The sequence below is a fragment of the Rhamphochromis longiceps genome, linkage group LG22 (genome assembly GCF_057381845.1).
Source record: "Rhamphochromis longiceps isolate RC_006_pf linkage group LG22, R_longiceps_female_GT1.1, whole genome shotgun sequence".
Taxonomy (NCBI): Eukaryota; Metazoa; Chordata; class Actinopteri; order Cichliformes; family Cichlidae; genus Rhamphochromis; species Rhamphochromis longiceps.
Window position 1 is genome coordinate 1,565,087 of NC_140577.1, and position 17,552 is coordinate 1,582,638.

General features: G+C 47.9%; 1 protein-coding gene across 1 annotated transcript; it reads left to right on the forward strand.

Moving 5' to 3' along the window:
• The first annotated feature begins 515 nt into the window (after positions 1-515).
• LOC146643048 (zinc fingers and homeoboxes protein 1-like) lies at positions 516-15,151 on the forward strand. Its single transcript, XM_085395700.1, has 8 exons — positions 516-855; positions 6,836-7,363; positions 7,887-8,510; positions 8,851-8,977; positions 9,538-10,767; positions 10,861-10,992; positions 11,256-11,659; positions 12,845-15,151. Exons 2-7 carry the CDS (start codon positions 6,960-6,962, stop codon positions 11,649-11,651), a joined length of 2,913 nt encoding a protein of 970 aa, XP_085251826.1. The 5' UTR covers positions 516-855; positions 6,836-6,959; the 3' UTR covers positions 11,652-11,659; positions 12,845-15,151.
• The last annotated feature ends 2,401 nt before the right edge of the window (positions 15,152-17,552 follow it).

Sequence of the window (17,552 nt, forward strand, 5' to 3'; positions counted from 1 at the left end):
GAAGAAAACACCACCCAGGGCTGGAGCCTGTGCCGGCTACCGCAGGGCGAGAGGCGGGGTTCACCTGGACGGGTAACCAGGCTGTCAGGGGGCTAACACAGACGGACGACCGTTCACTCACACAGTCCACGTAGAATCACCAGGTATCCTAAACGCTTTGGACTGTGAGAGGAAGCCGGAGTACCTGGAGATAACTTCCACACAGAAAAGCTCAGAGGATTCAAACCCACATCCTAAACATTATTACACTAACTGAAATTTAAAATAAAAAATAACAAAGGATCATTTTTAAATGAAATATTTCTAATACTATTAGTGATATGTAAGAACAGCACCGCAGGTTGTAGGTTTTGTGAGATGTAATTACTGTAATTTAACGTATTTAAATGTGTTTCGTCGCTGTGGTTGTTGACTTCAACTACAGCTGTGAGTGTGTCAATTACACAGTTACCCACACAGTTCATGTTACTGGCGTTTCTCGTGTTTGCGTTGATGCTCTTATTGCGAAAAGCTCAAACCGGATACATTTCTCGGCCGTTGCTCGCTTGTAGTGGCGGTATGAAAAATGGCCATCGTCAGATTCGGTGAACTATCGGACCCTTTTCACTTAAACGGTCCGTCTCATTAACAAAGCGCGACAGCGAGCAATGCGAGTCGGAGCGGCGACCGGCCCAAACCGGAGCTAGCCGGCGGTAGTTAGCATGTTCCCCGGCCGCTGGAGCGGCTCTGTGTCCGGCTGAAGCAGATGGGAGCCGCGGTGAAATCAAGCAAAAGGCGGAAGACTGCGTATCAACAGACACGGCTACAGCTAACTGTTCGCTCCGACATGCAGGAAAACGGAAACCGACAGTGCAGGTAAACACGCCCGGGCTCTCAGCAGGCTGCTAGCGGCGTCAGCTGGAGCCTGCTGCCCGCTGCAAGCAGCGGAGCGTCGGCTAGCACAACGCGGAGCGGCGGGGCTAGCTAACGTTAGCGGGAGGATGTTCAGTGAGGACAGGGGAGATTCGTAGAGCTCTAACATGTTTACGTGTGTGCTGGGCAGGAAGTACACCGAGTACGAGCCGAGCCCCCACACCGCCGAGGCAAGGTACTGAGTACTGCAATCAGTGCTGAGCAGAAGTATCAGAAGTACCTTCCCTGCAGGAAATGTATCTCTGACTGAAGTAGTACTGGTAACGGTTTGTAAACCGGTCCCCAAACTAAGGCCTGGGCCCCTCTGAAGGGTCACCAGGGATCATACGATGATTAATAAGAAAACAAAGGAGGACTTTGGACTAATCAATGATCCCGATCTGAAGCTATCAGCTGTTTACAGCTGTTTCAAAGGAATAAAGCACAGACCTAATTAAGTAGAGGCTACAGTCAAAGTAGGGCAGCAACAAGTGCAAATATTTACCTCAGAAATGCAGTACAGCAGCAGTATAAGATTAGGATATACTGCAGTAAAAGTTTATTTAGGTCTGCCACTGTACCAGACGCATCTCCAGGGTGCACAGTAGCAAAGTTACACTGGCTTTGGTGGAAAACTCCTTTTATTCTTTTATATCTCCCTGATGTCCCACAGTGAGCTGTAGGGTTAGTGGTCAGAGTTGTTACTCATGGAAAGGATCCTGCGATCATCCCCCACACTGGCACTATTTTAATTATGATGTTGTTGTTGTTTTGTTTACAGTATTTAAAATCACGTGTGGTTTTCTGCATACTCTGCGTTATTGCCCCTAAATCCACGGCTCAAACGAAAATGAAATCTTTAGGGTCACCATGTTTCTGCCCAAACAAAGTCAGGCAGCTAGGAGCCTGACATAAACAAACAGAAGAAGAAGCCATCAGCTGACACTGACTCAGGCTCCTCCCCTTTCACCGATGTTAGTAAAAAAACGAATTAAACCAAAACTGGGACTATTGGCAACTTCTGATTTTATTAACAGTTAATAACCAAAACTGTAGAAAGCAGCTGAGGAGACAGACCCAACCAAGACAGCTTCAACACCTCTGAGTTTGTTTGTGTACGGGGGACGGCGGGTTAATTAAGTGGTAATAGAAACACAGTCACGTGGTCAGTAACACCTGATATGTAATATGACAGAATAATGATAAAGACTTTAGGAGTTAAATTTATCATCTAAAGGATCCTGCTGTCATACACCAAAGCTGTCTGTAGCTGTAGTTATGAAGGTTTATGTGACTAAACTATTTAACGCTCATACATTTGCTGTTTATGCCCAAAATATTCATTTAAGTAATTATTGCTGTCGTCAGTGTAAGCTAAAGCCTCGTTAAATTATATAATCCAGCAGTTTGCAAAGTTGGACAGACCATGTCAGCGTAGGCTGGCCGTACTTTTCACCATAGCTTACAGGACAATGTGCTGCCGTCTTCCTGACCTGCAACTCGGAGCAACAGAAAGATTATTTGTTGTTGTTTTTTGTGTGTCTGTTTTTTTTTTGTTTTTTTTTTTTGTATCCTCTGAGAATCAGACTGATTTCTGCGGCGTGACACTGTTTGTGTTGCCCTCGTTGCCCTGTGGCTACCATGAGCAGTTGCTCTTCTGAGACAGGCTAGTTAACTAGTCAGAGCTGCGGAATAACGAGCTGTCGCCCTCCATCTTTGCTGTAAACGGACATTTTTTTGTGTGATGTGTTAACAAATGGATCGTTGAGTTTACGATACTGAGCGTGGTCGTGATCAAGCAATCATAGGAAGGATTCACTGATGGTGCTGGAACAGTTTAATAACTGATTTCATCAGCATGAACGTGTTTCAGCATTTACAGCATAATAATTGCACAGTTCATTTAAAAACATGTTACTTCACTGTATACAAAGCCTCTGACAGACAAGAGCGATGAAGGAGGATGAAGGTGGAGCGACCCGTACGTGATAATTTAACCCTTTAAGACCTACCATAGAACCAAGTCCGCCAGAGCTTATATTATCCGGTTGTTCAGTGATGACGCGACGAATCCTACTTCCGGGTCTAAAGTAGTCTGCGTTTAATATGGCTTTTGTGTTGTTAACATGTTTAATGTTATGTATTTTCTTCTATTTGATCTCAAAAAGCTCCTAAAACAGTCAGCGACCACTGTTGACCTCCCTCGGCTTTTATTACCACTAGAGCTGGGCGATAGAACGATAACGATATGTATCGCGATATAACTTTTACTCGATAGAGAAATTAAGCTATCGCGATAGACCTCGCCGCTCTTGTCCTCTTAAAATAAAAAAATTAAAAAAATTTTTTAAAAAAAGGTCAGCCAATCCAAACTAAGTAGCGCAGAGCCGAACCAATCACAGCCGCAGCGTCACGTCGCGTGACTTGTTCAGCACAAGTGCCAAGCCGCACACGTGTTTGTTTGGGAAGCAGCCAGCGCGTAATGGAGCCAGCGCGTAATGGAGGAAATGAGTGTGCCGACTAGAAAAATCAACCGAGCGTGACCGAAGAGAAAACAGATGATGGTTCCAACGCCGGAGAGATTGTCGAACGGAAGAGCCATAGAAGTTCCGTAGTGTGAAGGTATTTCGGCTATTTCAAGTCTGACAAAAAACAGAGTAGCGTGCACTGTAAATGTGCCGAAAGCAAGTCTGGAAATACAATAAACTGGTGCATGCGTCACACTGTGCGCCACGTTATTGTTTCAGTGAAATGAATTTCTACAATACTGTTACTGTTAATTCTACTCTCTGCAGTGTTTAAATGCTTACATATACACACAGTTACTGTCCCCAGCTTTGTTTACTTTTTCCCACCGAGGCTTCTAGACTTCTGATTGGCCAACATTTCTGCACGGTTAGGAATCTAGCGCCACCTGCTGCTTTGGCATGTTCATAGCAGCGTTTTCCTTCATTTCTGCCTTTATGTGTGGACGGGATTATTTTTAAAACGAAAACGGAAAATCTCCGTTTTCAAAAACACCCGTGTACGTGTGGACGTAGCCTCAGTCTCTGACTGGAAGCGCTAATTCGTCATTCGGCTTTTGTCAGACTAAAGTAACTGTTAAAACTCAAATTTCAAATTCAAATTTTATTTGTCACGTACACAGTCATACACAGTACGATATGTAGTGAAATGCTTGGACAACTGCTCGTGACCTAAAGAAAACAAAAAAAGGAAAAGGCTATGAATAAGATAGGAAATAAATATGAAAAATAAAAAAGGGTAAATTTAACTAGGAAGGAATAAAATATAAATTAAGGTTAAAAATGAAATAACTGTACAACACAAATTAGAATGAAGGGTAAATTTAACTGGGAAGAATAAGATAAAGATAAATATATAAATTAAAGTTGAAAATAAAATAACTGTACAACAAAATACACAATATAGAACTATATAAGAATGTATGAAGAAATCTAAATATAAATAAATATATACACACTAACAGCAGCTGTACAAGTATTAACCGGAAATGAAGAATATAGTGACCAGTGTTGTGCAAAACCAAAGTCCAGAAAGTCCAGTGTGTGTGTAAGAACCATATGTGTGGGTCAGTACTGTGTGGTGGTGTGATTGAGAGACCGCATCGCCTGCGGGAAGAAGCTCCTCCTCAGTCTCTCTGTGTTGGTCTTCAGGGAGCGGAATCGCTTTCCTGACCTCAGCAGAGAGAACAGTCTGTTGTTGGGATGGCTGAGGTCCTTCACCATCTTCCTGGCCTTGGTCCAGCACCGCCTGCTGTAGATTGAGTGCAGGTCAGGGAGCTCGGAGCGGATGGTGCGCTCAGCTGACCGCACAACTGACCGCACAAAACTGTTTGAAAAGCTCAGCTATACAACAAGGAGAGATTGAGAATTTCCTTTTAGTTCTCAGTTTATTTGATATTGACAAAAGTTAGTCAGTTTTGTCTGTTATTCTGTAAAACAAACTAAGATTTATTTTTAGAATTAATATTTTGTTTCTAAGTGGAATTGACAGTTTAGTCTGTTTCGTTTGTTCTGTTTTGAAACTTAAACGCTTTAGCGGCTGCCTTTTGTGTAGTTTGCAATATTTGCCTTTATTTATCTGAAAAAGTCTCATGTTCCTTAAGTACATCTACCCTGTTGAACTTATTATGGGAAATAAATATTTAAATAAAAACAAGCTGCTGATTATTTCACATTTTACTTGTGAGCAACGGCACATTTAAATCTTACAAATATAGTTATTTGGCTTATATCGTGATAGATATCGTTATCGCCTGAAATGAAAAAAACATATCGTGATATGAAAAAATCTCATATCGCCCAGCTCTAATTACCACTAATCATTTATTTAAGCTCAGTTTTTAAAACCTTAGGATGTAACTACAGCCCAGCCCATGCTGCAGTATATGAATGACTAACCTCGTATTGTGGATGGATTATCTCAGTTGTTCTCCTGGCTGAAGTTTGGTCCTTTTACAGCATCCTGCCATGCGATTACATTTGTTCCTGACCACCGAGAACACTCACGTTAACTTTTATCGAGTGGAAAAAAAGTTAGCTTGTTTATATTATGCTAACATAGCTGTGTCGCTAGCGGTCACGTAGCACATCATTATATACCAGCTAGCCCAACTTCAGTAACCCTACAAACGTCACTGCTGTTTAGTTTTCTGTCTTCATTTATGTTGGAAGTGATAACAGAGCTGTACGTTTTAATTTGTTTCCAAAACCCCGCAGTCAGGACATGCTATATTGTATTTAGATAGAAGCTAGCGAGCTAACCTCCTGCTAACTTCTAACTCCGTTAAATGTCATAAATTCCGTTTTCATGGATGCCTGGATGTTAAACTCAATTGTTACACCTGGTAGAGCAGAACGCTGATCATTTTATTAAAGATGAAAGACTTTAGACAGTTTTTCAACTCTCAGTAATGCCATAGTGATCGTTTGATATATGGACCTGCAGCGGAGTTTAGACCCAGACACGGCTAGTGATGTCAGACTGAACAACCGGATATTTTTTACATGCTGTGGAGCCATTTTCGGGAGCATTTCAAGTTGCTATACATCAATACAACTGTTATAGCCCAAATTCTAATAATATGTATGCATTAAGTCCATAGTAACTACATAAAATGCAAAAAAGTGCAATAAACTACAAAAAATTGGAAATCGTTTTTGTTTTTTTTACATATATTTCTACTTGGAGAAATTTTAAATACAAAAAGTTGCAAACAGTAGTTTACAACAACAGGAAATTTATTTTGAGTGTCTTCATAGTTTTATTTTTGTGATACACCAATTTTTATATACTGCAGAAAAAATGAAAAACAATCCTATGATGCAAATTTGCAAAGAAAACAGCATCAAAATAAACTATTTCCAGCAGTGCAATTTGAGTTCTAAGCATCCCAGCAAGTATTCAGAAAAGCATAAAGTCAAACATGACTTTTAAAAACACCAGTATAGGCTTTTAAGGCCTACAAGTAAAAAACTACATTTTCCGCGAAAATGACGTCACTTCCGGTTTCGGGCAGGTAATGGCGGACATGCGATAGTTCGCACTGACGTCTTTTCCAATGTAGGAAGTGTTACGAACAGCTGATCGGATCGGCAAAGCGTGTTTCTGGAATATTATGTTTTGTTCCTGCAAGTGCTTTTTATGCAATTTTTGCAAAGCTTTATGTGGAAGGAAACTGTGACTTAGGACAAGCTGATGGCATAAGATGTAAGTACAACTCCTCTGGTTTCATATGCAAAAAAATTACTGCGCTAGCTTACAGGTTCAGGTTCTACAGGGTTTTAAAAGTAGTTATGCAAAACGGAGCGTGCCCGCTCCGACCGGCTTTAAAGGGTTAACTGCTGATGTTTGATCTTAAAGAACAGGTGGCGTGATCGTGGGGATGTGCTCTGAGTAATGATGCATTTCTGTGCCACAGGGTTTAAAGACAGCGAAGGGAACATTTCAACTGGTGACCTCCTCCTTAATGGAGCCACGACAGGACGGCTTGAACTGAGTCGGCTCCAACACTCGGCTGAACGCGGCGCTCACCCAAACTCAGGATGGCGAGCAGGAGGAAGTCCACCATCCCCTGCATGGTTCCTCCCCGAGAAACTGTGGACTCGGACCAGGAGATGGAGGATGTAACAGGCGCGGCGGATCCAGAGGACAGCAACGGCGCGGCAACCGTCTCCTCAGAGGCTTCCGGCCTGCTGGAGGAGCGAGGAGAGGAGGCCGACGGCAGGCGTGAGGCCGACGGCAGGCGTGAGGCCGACGGCAGGCGTGAGGTCGCGGCGTCGGACCCCTACCTGGACTTGAATGCAGCGGAGGGAGGCTACGAGTGCAAATACTGCAGCTTCCAGACGTCGGAGCTCAACCTGTTCACCATGCACGTGGACACGGAGCATCCCGACGTCGTCCTCAACACCTCCTATGTCTGCATGGAGTGTGACTACCACACCAAGAGGTACCACGCTCACACCACCTGACAGGAAGTGCGTTTATTTAAAAAGAAATGTGAAAGATTAAGAGCCAAAACAGTCCAGATCCAGGCCCTGAAGGCAGGTTAGAGTAACTGATAACACCCAACACACCAACACGTGTCAAAGTTCATCATCTTCAGACAGAAAAACGCCAACAGAGCGATTATGGCTCCACTCGTCCATTTTTAACGTTTCATTTTTAAACCTCCTGTAAATGCACAGCAGCAGTCCTTGTCCCAGCAAGCAGAAGGAAACAAAACTTTCATTCACTTCCTTAAAAAAACACACAAACACAGCAGAAAGAGCGATTTTTAATCTCAACAAAGAGACGATTAAAGAAATCACTGTTTTAATCCCTAATTTCAGGGCTGAAAGCTGCTACTCAGTGACGTTTACGCCAAGATGTAAAAATGATCTGTAACTGAGCATCAGCACTGTGGACTTTACCATAGTTTGAGTTCTGAATCTCCTTTTTTGCTTTATTTACCCATGATCCTCTGCTTCCAGCTACGACACGCTGCTGGCCCACAATGCTCGGCTGCACCCGGGCGAGGACAACTTCACGCGGACGATGGTGAAGCGCAACAACGAGACCATCTTCCAGCAGACGGTGAACGACCTGACCTTCGACGGCAGCTTCGTCAAAGTGGAGGAGGACGAGGCGGAGGAGACGGCGCGCAGAGGCATCGCCTTCAGCAAGACGCCCATCATGAGGAACAAGAGCCGAGCTGAGCCCAAGAAGTTCACCGCCGCGCACAAGATGGCCGTCGACGATGTCATCAAAGTGGAAAGCGACGACGAGGATGACGACAAGGAGCCGCCTGCGCTGTCGCCCGCGCCGACGGCCCCCGCTGCCGTCGCCCCTCGCCTCATCCCCGTCACCGCGCCGCTGCAGGTCCAGGCCGTGCCGCAGAGCATCGTGGTGAACAGCCCCAACGTACTGCAGATCAAAGGCGGGGCCTCCCCCGCTGGTGGCGGCGTGCTACCTCCGGGGACGCTGGCGCAGGTTCTGTCAGCCCTGCAGAGCCAGCAGAACAGCACGCAGACGCAGCTCCTCATCCCCATCAGCAGCATCCCCACCTACAACGCAGCCATGGACAACAACGTCCTGCTGGTCAGCGCCTACAACAGGTAAGCACACCTGAGGGGCGCCGCACACATGGAACCGCCCACTGATTTTAGCTTTTTGTATATTTAATCACTGTCAGACAGTTGGCTCGCTCTTTTTTTGAAAGGCCAGCTGTCGCTCATGCTTTATCTTATTTTACTGCACTTCTCTGTGCACCTGATGATATGAAAACCGACCCGCCCGGTTACTACACCCGCATTTACTGCATCAGTCAAAGCTGGATGGAGGCTGGGTGGTAGCACAGACGGGTGGAGGTTACTGCTTTGCTCCACGAGCACACAGACGTGTTTCTCGGTGTGTAATCCCGCTGCCGTTTCAGTGAGTGTGCTTTTTGTGTCGCAGGTTTCCGTATCCCTCGGTGTCGGAGATCGTGGGCCTTTCGTCACAGACCAAGTTCAGCGAGGAGCAGATCAAAGTCTGGTTTTCTGCTCAGAGGCTCAAACACGGAGTCAGCTGGACGCCGGAGGAGGTTGGTGCTAGGGCTGGGCCATATTATACCGTTCACGGTAATACCGGTATAATGTTAGGCAACGATAGGAAAATGAAATATCGCGATAGAATATGAGTAAATACTCTCAGAGAAAAGCATCAGGAAACATTATTGTGCTGTTGAGTGTCACACTCTGTGAGTAGAAACTACATCATTAACTTCTTCCTGGGTCATTAAAAAAAGTGCTTGAGCACAAACGTGGTCCAGTTTTTAAGAACTGCAGCCAGACTCGTCAGGTCGCTTTATAAAACAGGTTTTTACAGGCCGTCACCGCCTCACTGATCACGTGACTCCCGGTCAGATTGTGTTGTGGCTGATGATGATGATTGTGGTTCAGTTTCCTGACAGGAAGTCGTTCTGGTTGTTTCGTAGATGTAGAATAAGTCTGTGGCTCTGAGGAAGCCTGAGGCAGGCACTTGAGCAGTTCTGAGAAACATCTTCACTGCAGCATCTAAACAATAACTCCCACAACTTTAATAACTTTAGAAAGTCGGTGATGTCACACCTTACCTTTGACCTTCTACTGCTCCTCTCTGCAGGTGGAGGAGGCGCGGAGGAAGAAGTTTAACGGCACAGTGCAGACCATCCCTCAGACCATCACAGTCATCCCCGCTAACATCGCCGCCACCACGAACGGCCTGCAGAACATCTTCCAGACGTGTCAGATCGTCGGTCAGCCGGGCCTCGTCCTCACTCAGGTGGCCGGGAACAGCGGCGCGGTCCCCGTCGCCTCTCCCATCACGCTGACGGTCGCGGGTGTCCCCGGCAGCCAGCCCAAAGCCGCCGAGCCGTCTACGTCCGAATCGAACGCCGAGATGTCGTCTTCATCGGCCGGCGTGTCGCTCGGTCTGGACTCGACCACAAGCAAGCCGAAGAAGTCCAAAGAGCAGCTGGCAGAGCTGAAGGCGAGCTACAGCCGGCGGCAGTTCGCCACCGAGGCGGAGATCTCGCGCCTCATGCAGGTCACCAAACTCTCCAAGCGAGCGATAAAGAAGTGGTTCAGCGACACGCGCTACAACCAGAGGAACTCCAAGGACCACCACAGCCTGCTGCTGACGCAGGCCACGCCTGGCAGAGCCGCGGCCGGCGCTGGCCGAGGAGGAAGGAGCAGCGGCGGTGGCATCAGCATCAACGATAGCAACAACAGCGACAACACCTCCACCATCGTCATCGACTCCAGCGATGACGCCAGCGACTCCTCGCCAACCTCGGCCGGCGCTCCGGGCTCAGCCGGGTCCTCCAGCGACCTCCGCATTAAATTCCGCCATGCCTTCCCCGACTTCACTCCGCAGAAGTTCAAGGAAAAGACTCCGGAGCAGCTGCTCGTGCTGGAGGCCAGCTTCCAGAAGTCGGACACGCCCTCAGACGAGGAGCTGAGCCGGCTGCGGGCGGAGACGAAGTTGACGAGGCGCGAAGTAGACGCCTGGTTCACGGAGAGGAGGAAAATACCGTCGGTGGGTCAGTCGAAGGACAGCGACGCAGAGGGAGACGATGAGAAGGCGAAACCAGCCGCCGCGCCTTCGCCCTCGGCTCAGGAACGACAGGGCACGCCTCCCATCAGCAGGAAGTTGGTGAAGAAGACGCCGGAGCAGCTCCACATCCTGAAGAAGGCCTTCGTCCACTCGCAGTGGCCGACGCCCGAGGAGTACGACCAGATGGCGAAGGAGAGCGGGCTGCCGAGGACGTACATCGTAAACTGGTTCGGAGACACGCGCTACGCCTGCAAGAACAGCAACCTGAAGTGGTACTACCTCTACCAGAGCGGCAAGGTGCGCGCGCAGGAAACCTTTTTTGTGATGTAACACAAACGCCACGCTTCATCTCCTGGTAACATCTGACGTTTTTTTTTCTTCTTGTTCCAGGTGGACGAGGCGTTGAACGGCGGCGCAAAGAGCCAGAAGAAGTCAAGGAAGCGTTTCCGTGGTTGGTCCAGGAGGACGCGCCGGCCGTATCCCTGCAAGCGCTCTCCACAGGGCGGCGACGGTGCCATCAAGGTGCGTTTTTAGAAAAAAAAGAAAAATTCCTACTCGGCTGGCCATCGTTGGGCGAGAGGCGGTACAACAGCCTGTCTCTGAACTGCTGGAGAGCAGCTGGAGAACTCGAGTATTCAGCTGGATTTTAGCAGGTCGTCTGCCAACCAGGGCGCTGGTTTGAGCCCCGGATTGTCCACATTTCACAGTCCAGCCTCTCCTGGACTCATTGTGTAGCAAATGTGAGGATTATAAGTGACTGAAGGTGATCTTTGTTCTTCCTGCAGGTGAAGTCCGGTAAGGCTTTTCTGAAGGAGTACTACCTCAAGCACCGAGCCCTGAGCGAGAAGGACCTGGACGAGCTGGTGGCAAAGTCCAGCATGAGCTACGAGCAGGTCAGAGACTGGTTCTCCGAGACCGCCAGGAGGGCGGAGGAGGGCACGGAGCTCTTCAGCGATGAGGAGGCGGAGGAAGAGGATGAGGAAGAGGAGGAGGAGGCAACGGCAGAGCACGCAGACAGCGAGGGAGAGATGGAGGTGAAAGAACAAGGAGAGGAGGCATCGGACGACGACTGCGTGGAGGAAGACGAGAAGGACGCAGAAGAGGAGGAGGAGGATGAAGAGATCCAGGAGGGATCTGAAGGTTTCAGCCAATCACAGCCTCAGGCAGAAGAGCAGACGTGAGCAGACAGGTGAGCAAGGTTTTCAGTTTTATTCCTTTTTTATTTCCAGAGATTCAGCAGAAACTAAAACCAGGAAAATTACCGCACAGTTTGCAGACGCGTGAGTCGACGAGCAGGTAGAAGCAGTTTCTGTTTCATGTAACCTTTTGTCCTCAGTCGACCCAACTACAGATAAGAAACAGATAAGAACCACAGCCTGTCAGCACAGGAGGAGCTGCCTGATATTACAGCTCCTGATTGGTTGAATCTGCTCTCTGCAGGGACATGTGCTGCAGTTCTGCTTCTACTAGCTTTGCTTCCTGACTTCAAATAGACTGAACTTTATTCATATAATAGTCGTTAACAGGAGACAGACTACATGGCCCGGTTTTAACACTGCAGCTGTGCCACAGATTTGATGTTTGCTCCACTTTGCAGTGGTTGTTCAGGAGATTTCCATGTTTCTGTTTGATTTCTGAGCTTTGAACTGAATCCAGTGCAGGCAGTGTGTACAGCGCCGGCCCTCCTGTGGGTCCCTGTAGTCAGTGCACAGTCAGTGTGTACAGCGCCGACCCTCCTGTGGGTCCCTGTAGTCAGTGCACAGTCAGTGTGTACAGCGCCGGCCCTCCTGTGGGTCCCTGTAGTCAGTGCACAGTCAGTGTGTACAGCGCCGGCCCTCCTGTGGGTCCCTGTAGTCAGTGCACAGTCAGTGTGTACAGCGCCGGCCCTCCTGTGGGTCCCTGTAGTCAGTGCACAGTCAGTGTGTACAGCGCCGACCCTCCTGTGGGTCCCTGTAGTCAGTGCACAGTCAGTGTGTACAGCGCCGGCCCTCCTGTGGGTCCCTGTAGTCAGTGCACAGTCAGTGTGTACAGCGCCGGCCCTCCTGTGGGTCCCTGTAGTCAGTGCACAGTCAGTGTGTACAGCGCCGGCCCTCCTGTGGGTCCCTGTAGTCAGTGCACAGTCAGTGTGTACAGCGCCGGCCCTCCTGTGGGTCCCTGTAGTCAGTGCACCGTAGGCACGTCCATGATTCTGATTGGTCAGATGCTGCAAACTTGGCCTCGGGTGAAGGTGCTGTTAGCCATCTCACCAAACCTGGGGCTGACTTCCTGAGTCACCTCCATGTAACGCTGTTGGGATAACAAGATGAATCCTGAATGACCCGGCGTGTTTCTCCGTAGTTACCTGCCTCTCTTCTCCCCACCTGTCCTTCCTCAGGTTTATCGTTGCTCCCCCCGCGCAGAGATGACAGAGGATGTGGTGTTTCTCAGTTGGTGGTTCGGGACCCAAAGATGGCTGCGGTAAGGTCAGATGGACATTCGCTTGTCGAGCGGTGGGTTGGAGCCTCGGAGGCTTTGGGTTGCGGTGCAGCTGAGAATCGCCGCGACGGAGGACGGAGCGTGTGGATTTAGTCTGCCGGGGACCGAACGGCGCTGCGATTCAGCTCTGCTCCTGTACAAACGACAAGCTTTTACTCTGACAGCGACTCGGCTTTTACTCAGATTTTCATACAGAACTAAAAAGAAATCAGCGTTTGTATAAAGACAGAAGTCCAGGACATTTCTCAGAGGTCAGACCTCGCATGGTTTTCTCTTTATTAAAAGGACTTTTTTCAGAATAACGAAGGAACCGCCGGACGTTTTTTCCGTAGGGATCGTCCTCCAGCCCTGAAACACTCGGCTCCTCTGAAGATGAGGTTTTTAAAACCGCTCCGATCAGTGCCATTCTGTTTCTACGATTGTTTAAATAAAGACAAACGCAGCGCTGGAAAGAGACCCACAGCAGACCTTTTGTATTTTTCCAGGTGATTTCTTAAAGTCTGAACAACATAAAACATATAATGGAAGCTGAAACTGTTTTTGTTTTCAGGCGTTCGGGTTCAGTTTCAACATGATTTCAGTTTGAACCAAAACAACCAGAGAACACGTGACGCACAGTTAACGGGAAAATCCACTTTAAAACTCAGAGCGTGGTCAGTTTTACCCTCTGCGGGGTAACCACAGACGAGCACGCCTCGACATAAACAGATTTTTGATTCTCGCTGTTGTTTACTCGTCTGTGCCGACGGAAACTTTTAACTGCTGGTTTGAAGCTTCTAATCAAACTACCTGCATCGCGACTGCACCGCTCACACCACCAGCATCCACGGATGGTGTTCGACGGATGCTGGTCCAGAGGGTTTCAGCCTCAGGTGGGTCTCGCTCATAGATCCCAGGATGCTAGAGGAGCGATCCCGTTTGATCCTGGTTACAGAGCGCTGCTCCAGCTCGTCCTCCTGTGGTGGGGGCGGGGCGGCTCCGGTCCCTGCAGGGCTGCGGTGCGAGCTTGGTTTGTTCCCTTCAGTGGACGGAAGATCTGGGGTGAGCGATGGCCTCCACCTCTGGGTTGGTCCACTGGGTTGGTCTTCAGCCGCAGGTCAGCTGGGTCCAGAATCAGCGAATCAGCGGGCTGGGAGTGAGAAGCCGCTCCAAGTTTGTCTGCAGGAACGGGACAGTTTGTCTGTCAGTTTTCCAGATGCTCTGCGTTCCCTGACCCCTGCTGACGGGCTGCGAGTGGTGACCGCAGGTCGGTCGCCTCCTGACCGCCCTGAAAGGAGGCAGCCGAGGTGGCTCGGACTCCCGAACACCTATCAGAGGTGTGGCCAAGACACACTGGAGAGGTAACAGGTGAGCTGTGATCCAGCTCAGCGCTTGGAAAGAACAGGGACATCACCGGACGTGTCACAGAGCAAAAACTAAAAGTTCAGATGGAAGTGGATTTTTCCTTTAACGCTGTGCAGACACAGACTCGCTGCTCGGATGATTTTTTCTGGGTTTTTAAAAAAAAAAAATCTGAACTTTACAAACCGATGAAGTTGAGAAACGTTTGAACCCGAGCGCCGCCTCCTCGTCTCCTCGTCCAAAAAGCAAACACACACAGGCAGGTGCGCTCTACTTCAGGAAACAGGCAACTTTACCTCAGTCGGTTAAGCTACAAACTCGGCAAGATTGTGACATTTACACTCGACGACAGGTTTCTACTTTACTGTATGCATGAAAATAATTATGTCTTTCAGACAGCGTTCGCCACCACAGGCAGCGAATCGCTTCAAAGAGGAACAGCAGAAGAAGACATAGTTATTACTGCATTTATTAGCTCAAATACGGGTGAACTAGTTAAACGAGATCTTTCAGGTTTCCTCGAATTAAAGACGATATTTTAGGGACAATAAACCACCAGGCTCAGTTCTTACGGGAGCTTTTTAACTTTTCATATGGGGGGAAAAAGCTTTTATTTTGCTTTTCTGTGCTCTTCCTGTGGTGAGGGAACCTCGTAGGTCTCTGATAGGATATGCAACCATCAAGGAACAATCAGCAGGTGGAGGTGGGCAGTAAAATCTTCTCTGTAACCTTTCAGCCACTCGTCCTCTTCTTCTTTAAATCGCTTTAATAGTCGACGGTTTTTAGTAGTTAATTTATTTATTATATCTGGACTTTCATGGATCTTTTTTTGTCTGCAAGCAAAAAATAAAAAGTGAAAAAACGAGTTTGTTTTCCTGTTTTATGTTTGTGTGAACGCGTTTTATCTTCATCTTCCAAATACAGTCGAGTCTTTGTGCCTCTGAACGAACTTATAAAGATGTAAACGATCAAAAAAATGTCTCGAGTAAATAAAACTGACAGCGTGTTGGTGTTACTGAAGGTTAAAAAACCGGCACATTTAGCGGAAACGAGGAATAAAAAAGGAAAAACATTCGGAAATGTAAGAAAATCTCAGAAAGATGTGAGTGGGTCCTGGATGCTCATGTTTACTGACAGCATCTTGCTGCACTTTTAGTTTTCAGTGTAGTTTTATTTAACTGCATTTTCAGATATTGTTCTCAAATTATGTCTAAAACTGTAACTGCTGTAATTTACCTTTAAATTAAAAAAAGGAGTTTTTCTCCATAAATTCTTCAAACATTTGATGTTTTTTGTTTTTTAGAAATCATTTACAATAGATTGCAAACTCCGGTCTTTCAGCATCTTTACTCCAGCCCGCGGGTCACCTCGGTGTCTCGGCGCAGTGTTGGCTCCTCGGCCCGATGAGGACAAAGACCCTAAAATAAAGACGAACGCTACATTTTGACGTCATGTTTTTATCAGATGTTAAAACTAAGACCTGTTGTAACATTTAAAGACACACACAGCTTTGTTGTGTTTCTCTCTCATGACCACTAAAAAACAAACTCTGGGTTTGGGTGTTTTCACACCGGCTCCCAGGGCTCATTTAAAACCGCACTGGTGTTTCTGAAGGTCCTTCGTGGCCTCGCTGATGTCGCCGTAATGCACCAGCTGGAGGCTGAAACCTGAAGGCGGGGCTGTTGGAGGTGGAGCCCCCGAGGCTCAGGATCGACCTGCCCAAGGGACGTCGAGGCGTCTGAAAGGCGTTCTGATCTTATTTCAGGTTTTTCTCTTTAGTTTTGTTCTGCTGTGAAACAGGAAGGAGTCGGTGAGCTGAAGCCTGCAGACGTGAACCGCGGGCTGAGCAGCTCAGGTTTATCAGACCACCTTTAATGAAACATCCTCTGAACTCTGGTGGAAACACATGCAAATGTGAAATCAGCAGTAACATGTGAGGCTGCTGGATTTCTCTTAAATTCCTGAAACCACCAGCAGGTGTCGCACTGGCACCGGCGCTGCTGTGACGGCTCAGAGTGACTGATGTAGAGACTTCGGCAGGACGTTCGTTTCAGATTAACGACGTGCTCGTCGGCCCTGGATGTGAGTCGCACCTAACCCCCTCCTCAGAGTCAGCTGATTTTTTTTTTTTTTTAGTTTTCTGACAATTCGCTGAAAAAACCTGTTATAAACTACTGCGGAGTCACATGATGCAGCAGCTTTCCTGGTCCTTGTAGCTGCTGTGGTCTGAAGCTGATTCTTGATGCCGTGCGCTCCAGTGTTACAGACGCTCCTCCAAACTGGACCTTTTTAATGTTCGTGAGGTTCGGACAGATCAAACTGACACAGGCTGAAGTGTGCTGGTGGCCACCGGTGGGTTTTTGGTGATTCCCAGTGTTACCAGATGGAGATGACTGGAGCTTTATGACGTGGTGTGTTGGCCTTTTGGAAGAAGCCGGGCAGTGTTTCCTGGTGGTCTGTGTCCAGTTTTGTTGAGTCTATGAGCTGTAGCCTCAGTTTCCTGCTCTGAGCCGACAGGAGCGTCGCCGGTGTGGTTGTCTGCTGCTGTAGCTCATCCGCCTCCATATTGGACACGTGGTGCACGGAGAGATGCTCTTGTGCAGGCCTCGATTGTCTCCTCTGACCTCGATAAGACAGATATGACGCTTACTGGATATTGTACACTCTAATCCCAGTAAATGAGTTGGTGTCATGTGATTGAATGATTAGATATCTGTGTTGACAGTCGGTTAAGTGACCGGTGCGAGCACACGTGTATGTTCACTTTGAGCTTTACGATATCTGTGTCTGTCTGCGTCTAAAAAGATTCATTTCCAGCGTTCTCTGATTGTTCCTTCTTTAACTTGCGGCGCTGTTTTCCCTCCTCGCTGAACTGCCTCAATTATTCGAGGTATTCAGCGCCGCCACCAAAAACACCGCCACCATAGAAACCATCAGCACCATAGAAACCAGCCGAACCAGTCCTGGGAACACGCTGTTCTCCTCCAGATATTCAAACCACTGTATTCTCCTCTACATCTTCGCTTTAGCCCTCATCGCTCGGCGTTTCAGCGCCTTTCAGAAAACATCTTTGCTTACACTTGGTCCGGGTTCGGTGTGAATTTGTGCCACATTTTTGGGAGCCATGATGGGGCATTTTGGCTCGTCTGTGTGGTTAAAGGGGGGCTTGTCCTCGCACTGTCGCTGCTTTCCAGCAGATGGCGGTGTGAGCTCAGCCACCCGCCCCTCTCTAACCTCTACTGTAAATCATGTAAAGCTGGCCGGGT

What these genes read in the sequence shown, in the direction of transcription:
- LOC146643048 (XM_085395700.1), top strand. Translation starts at nt 6,960, where the DNA reads ATGGCGAGCAGGAGGAAGTCCACCATCCCCTGCATGGTTCCTCCCCGA. An exon ending in TGTGACTACCACACCAAGAG is followed by an intron (nt 7,364 to 7,886) that starts GTACCACGCTCA and finishes CTCTGCTTCCAG; the next exon opens with CTACGACACGCTGCTGGCCC. An exon ending in GCGGCGACGGTGCCATCAAG is followed by an intron (nt 10,993 to 11,255) that starts GTGCGTTTTTAG and finishes TTCTTCCTGCAG; the next exon opens with GTGAAGTCCGGTAAGGCTTT.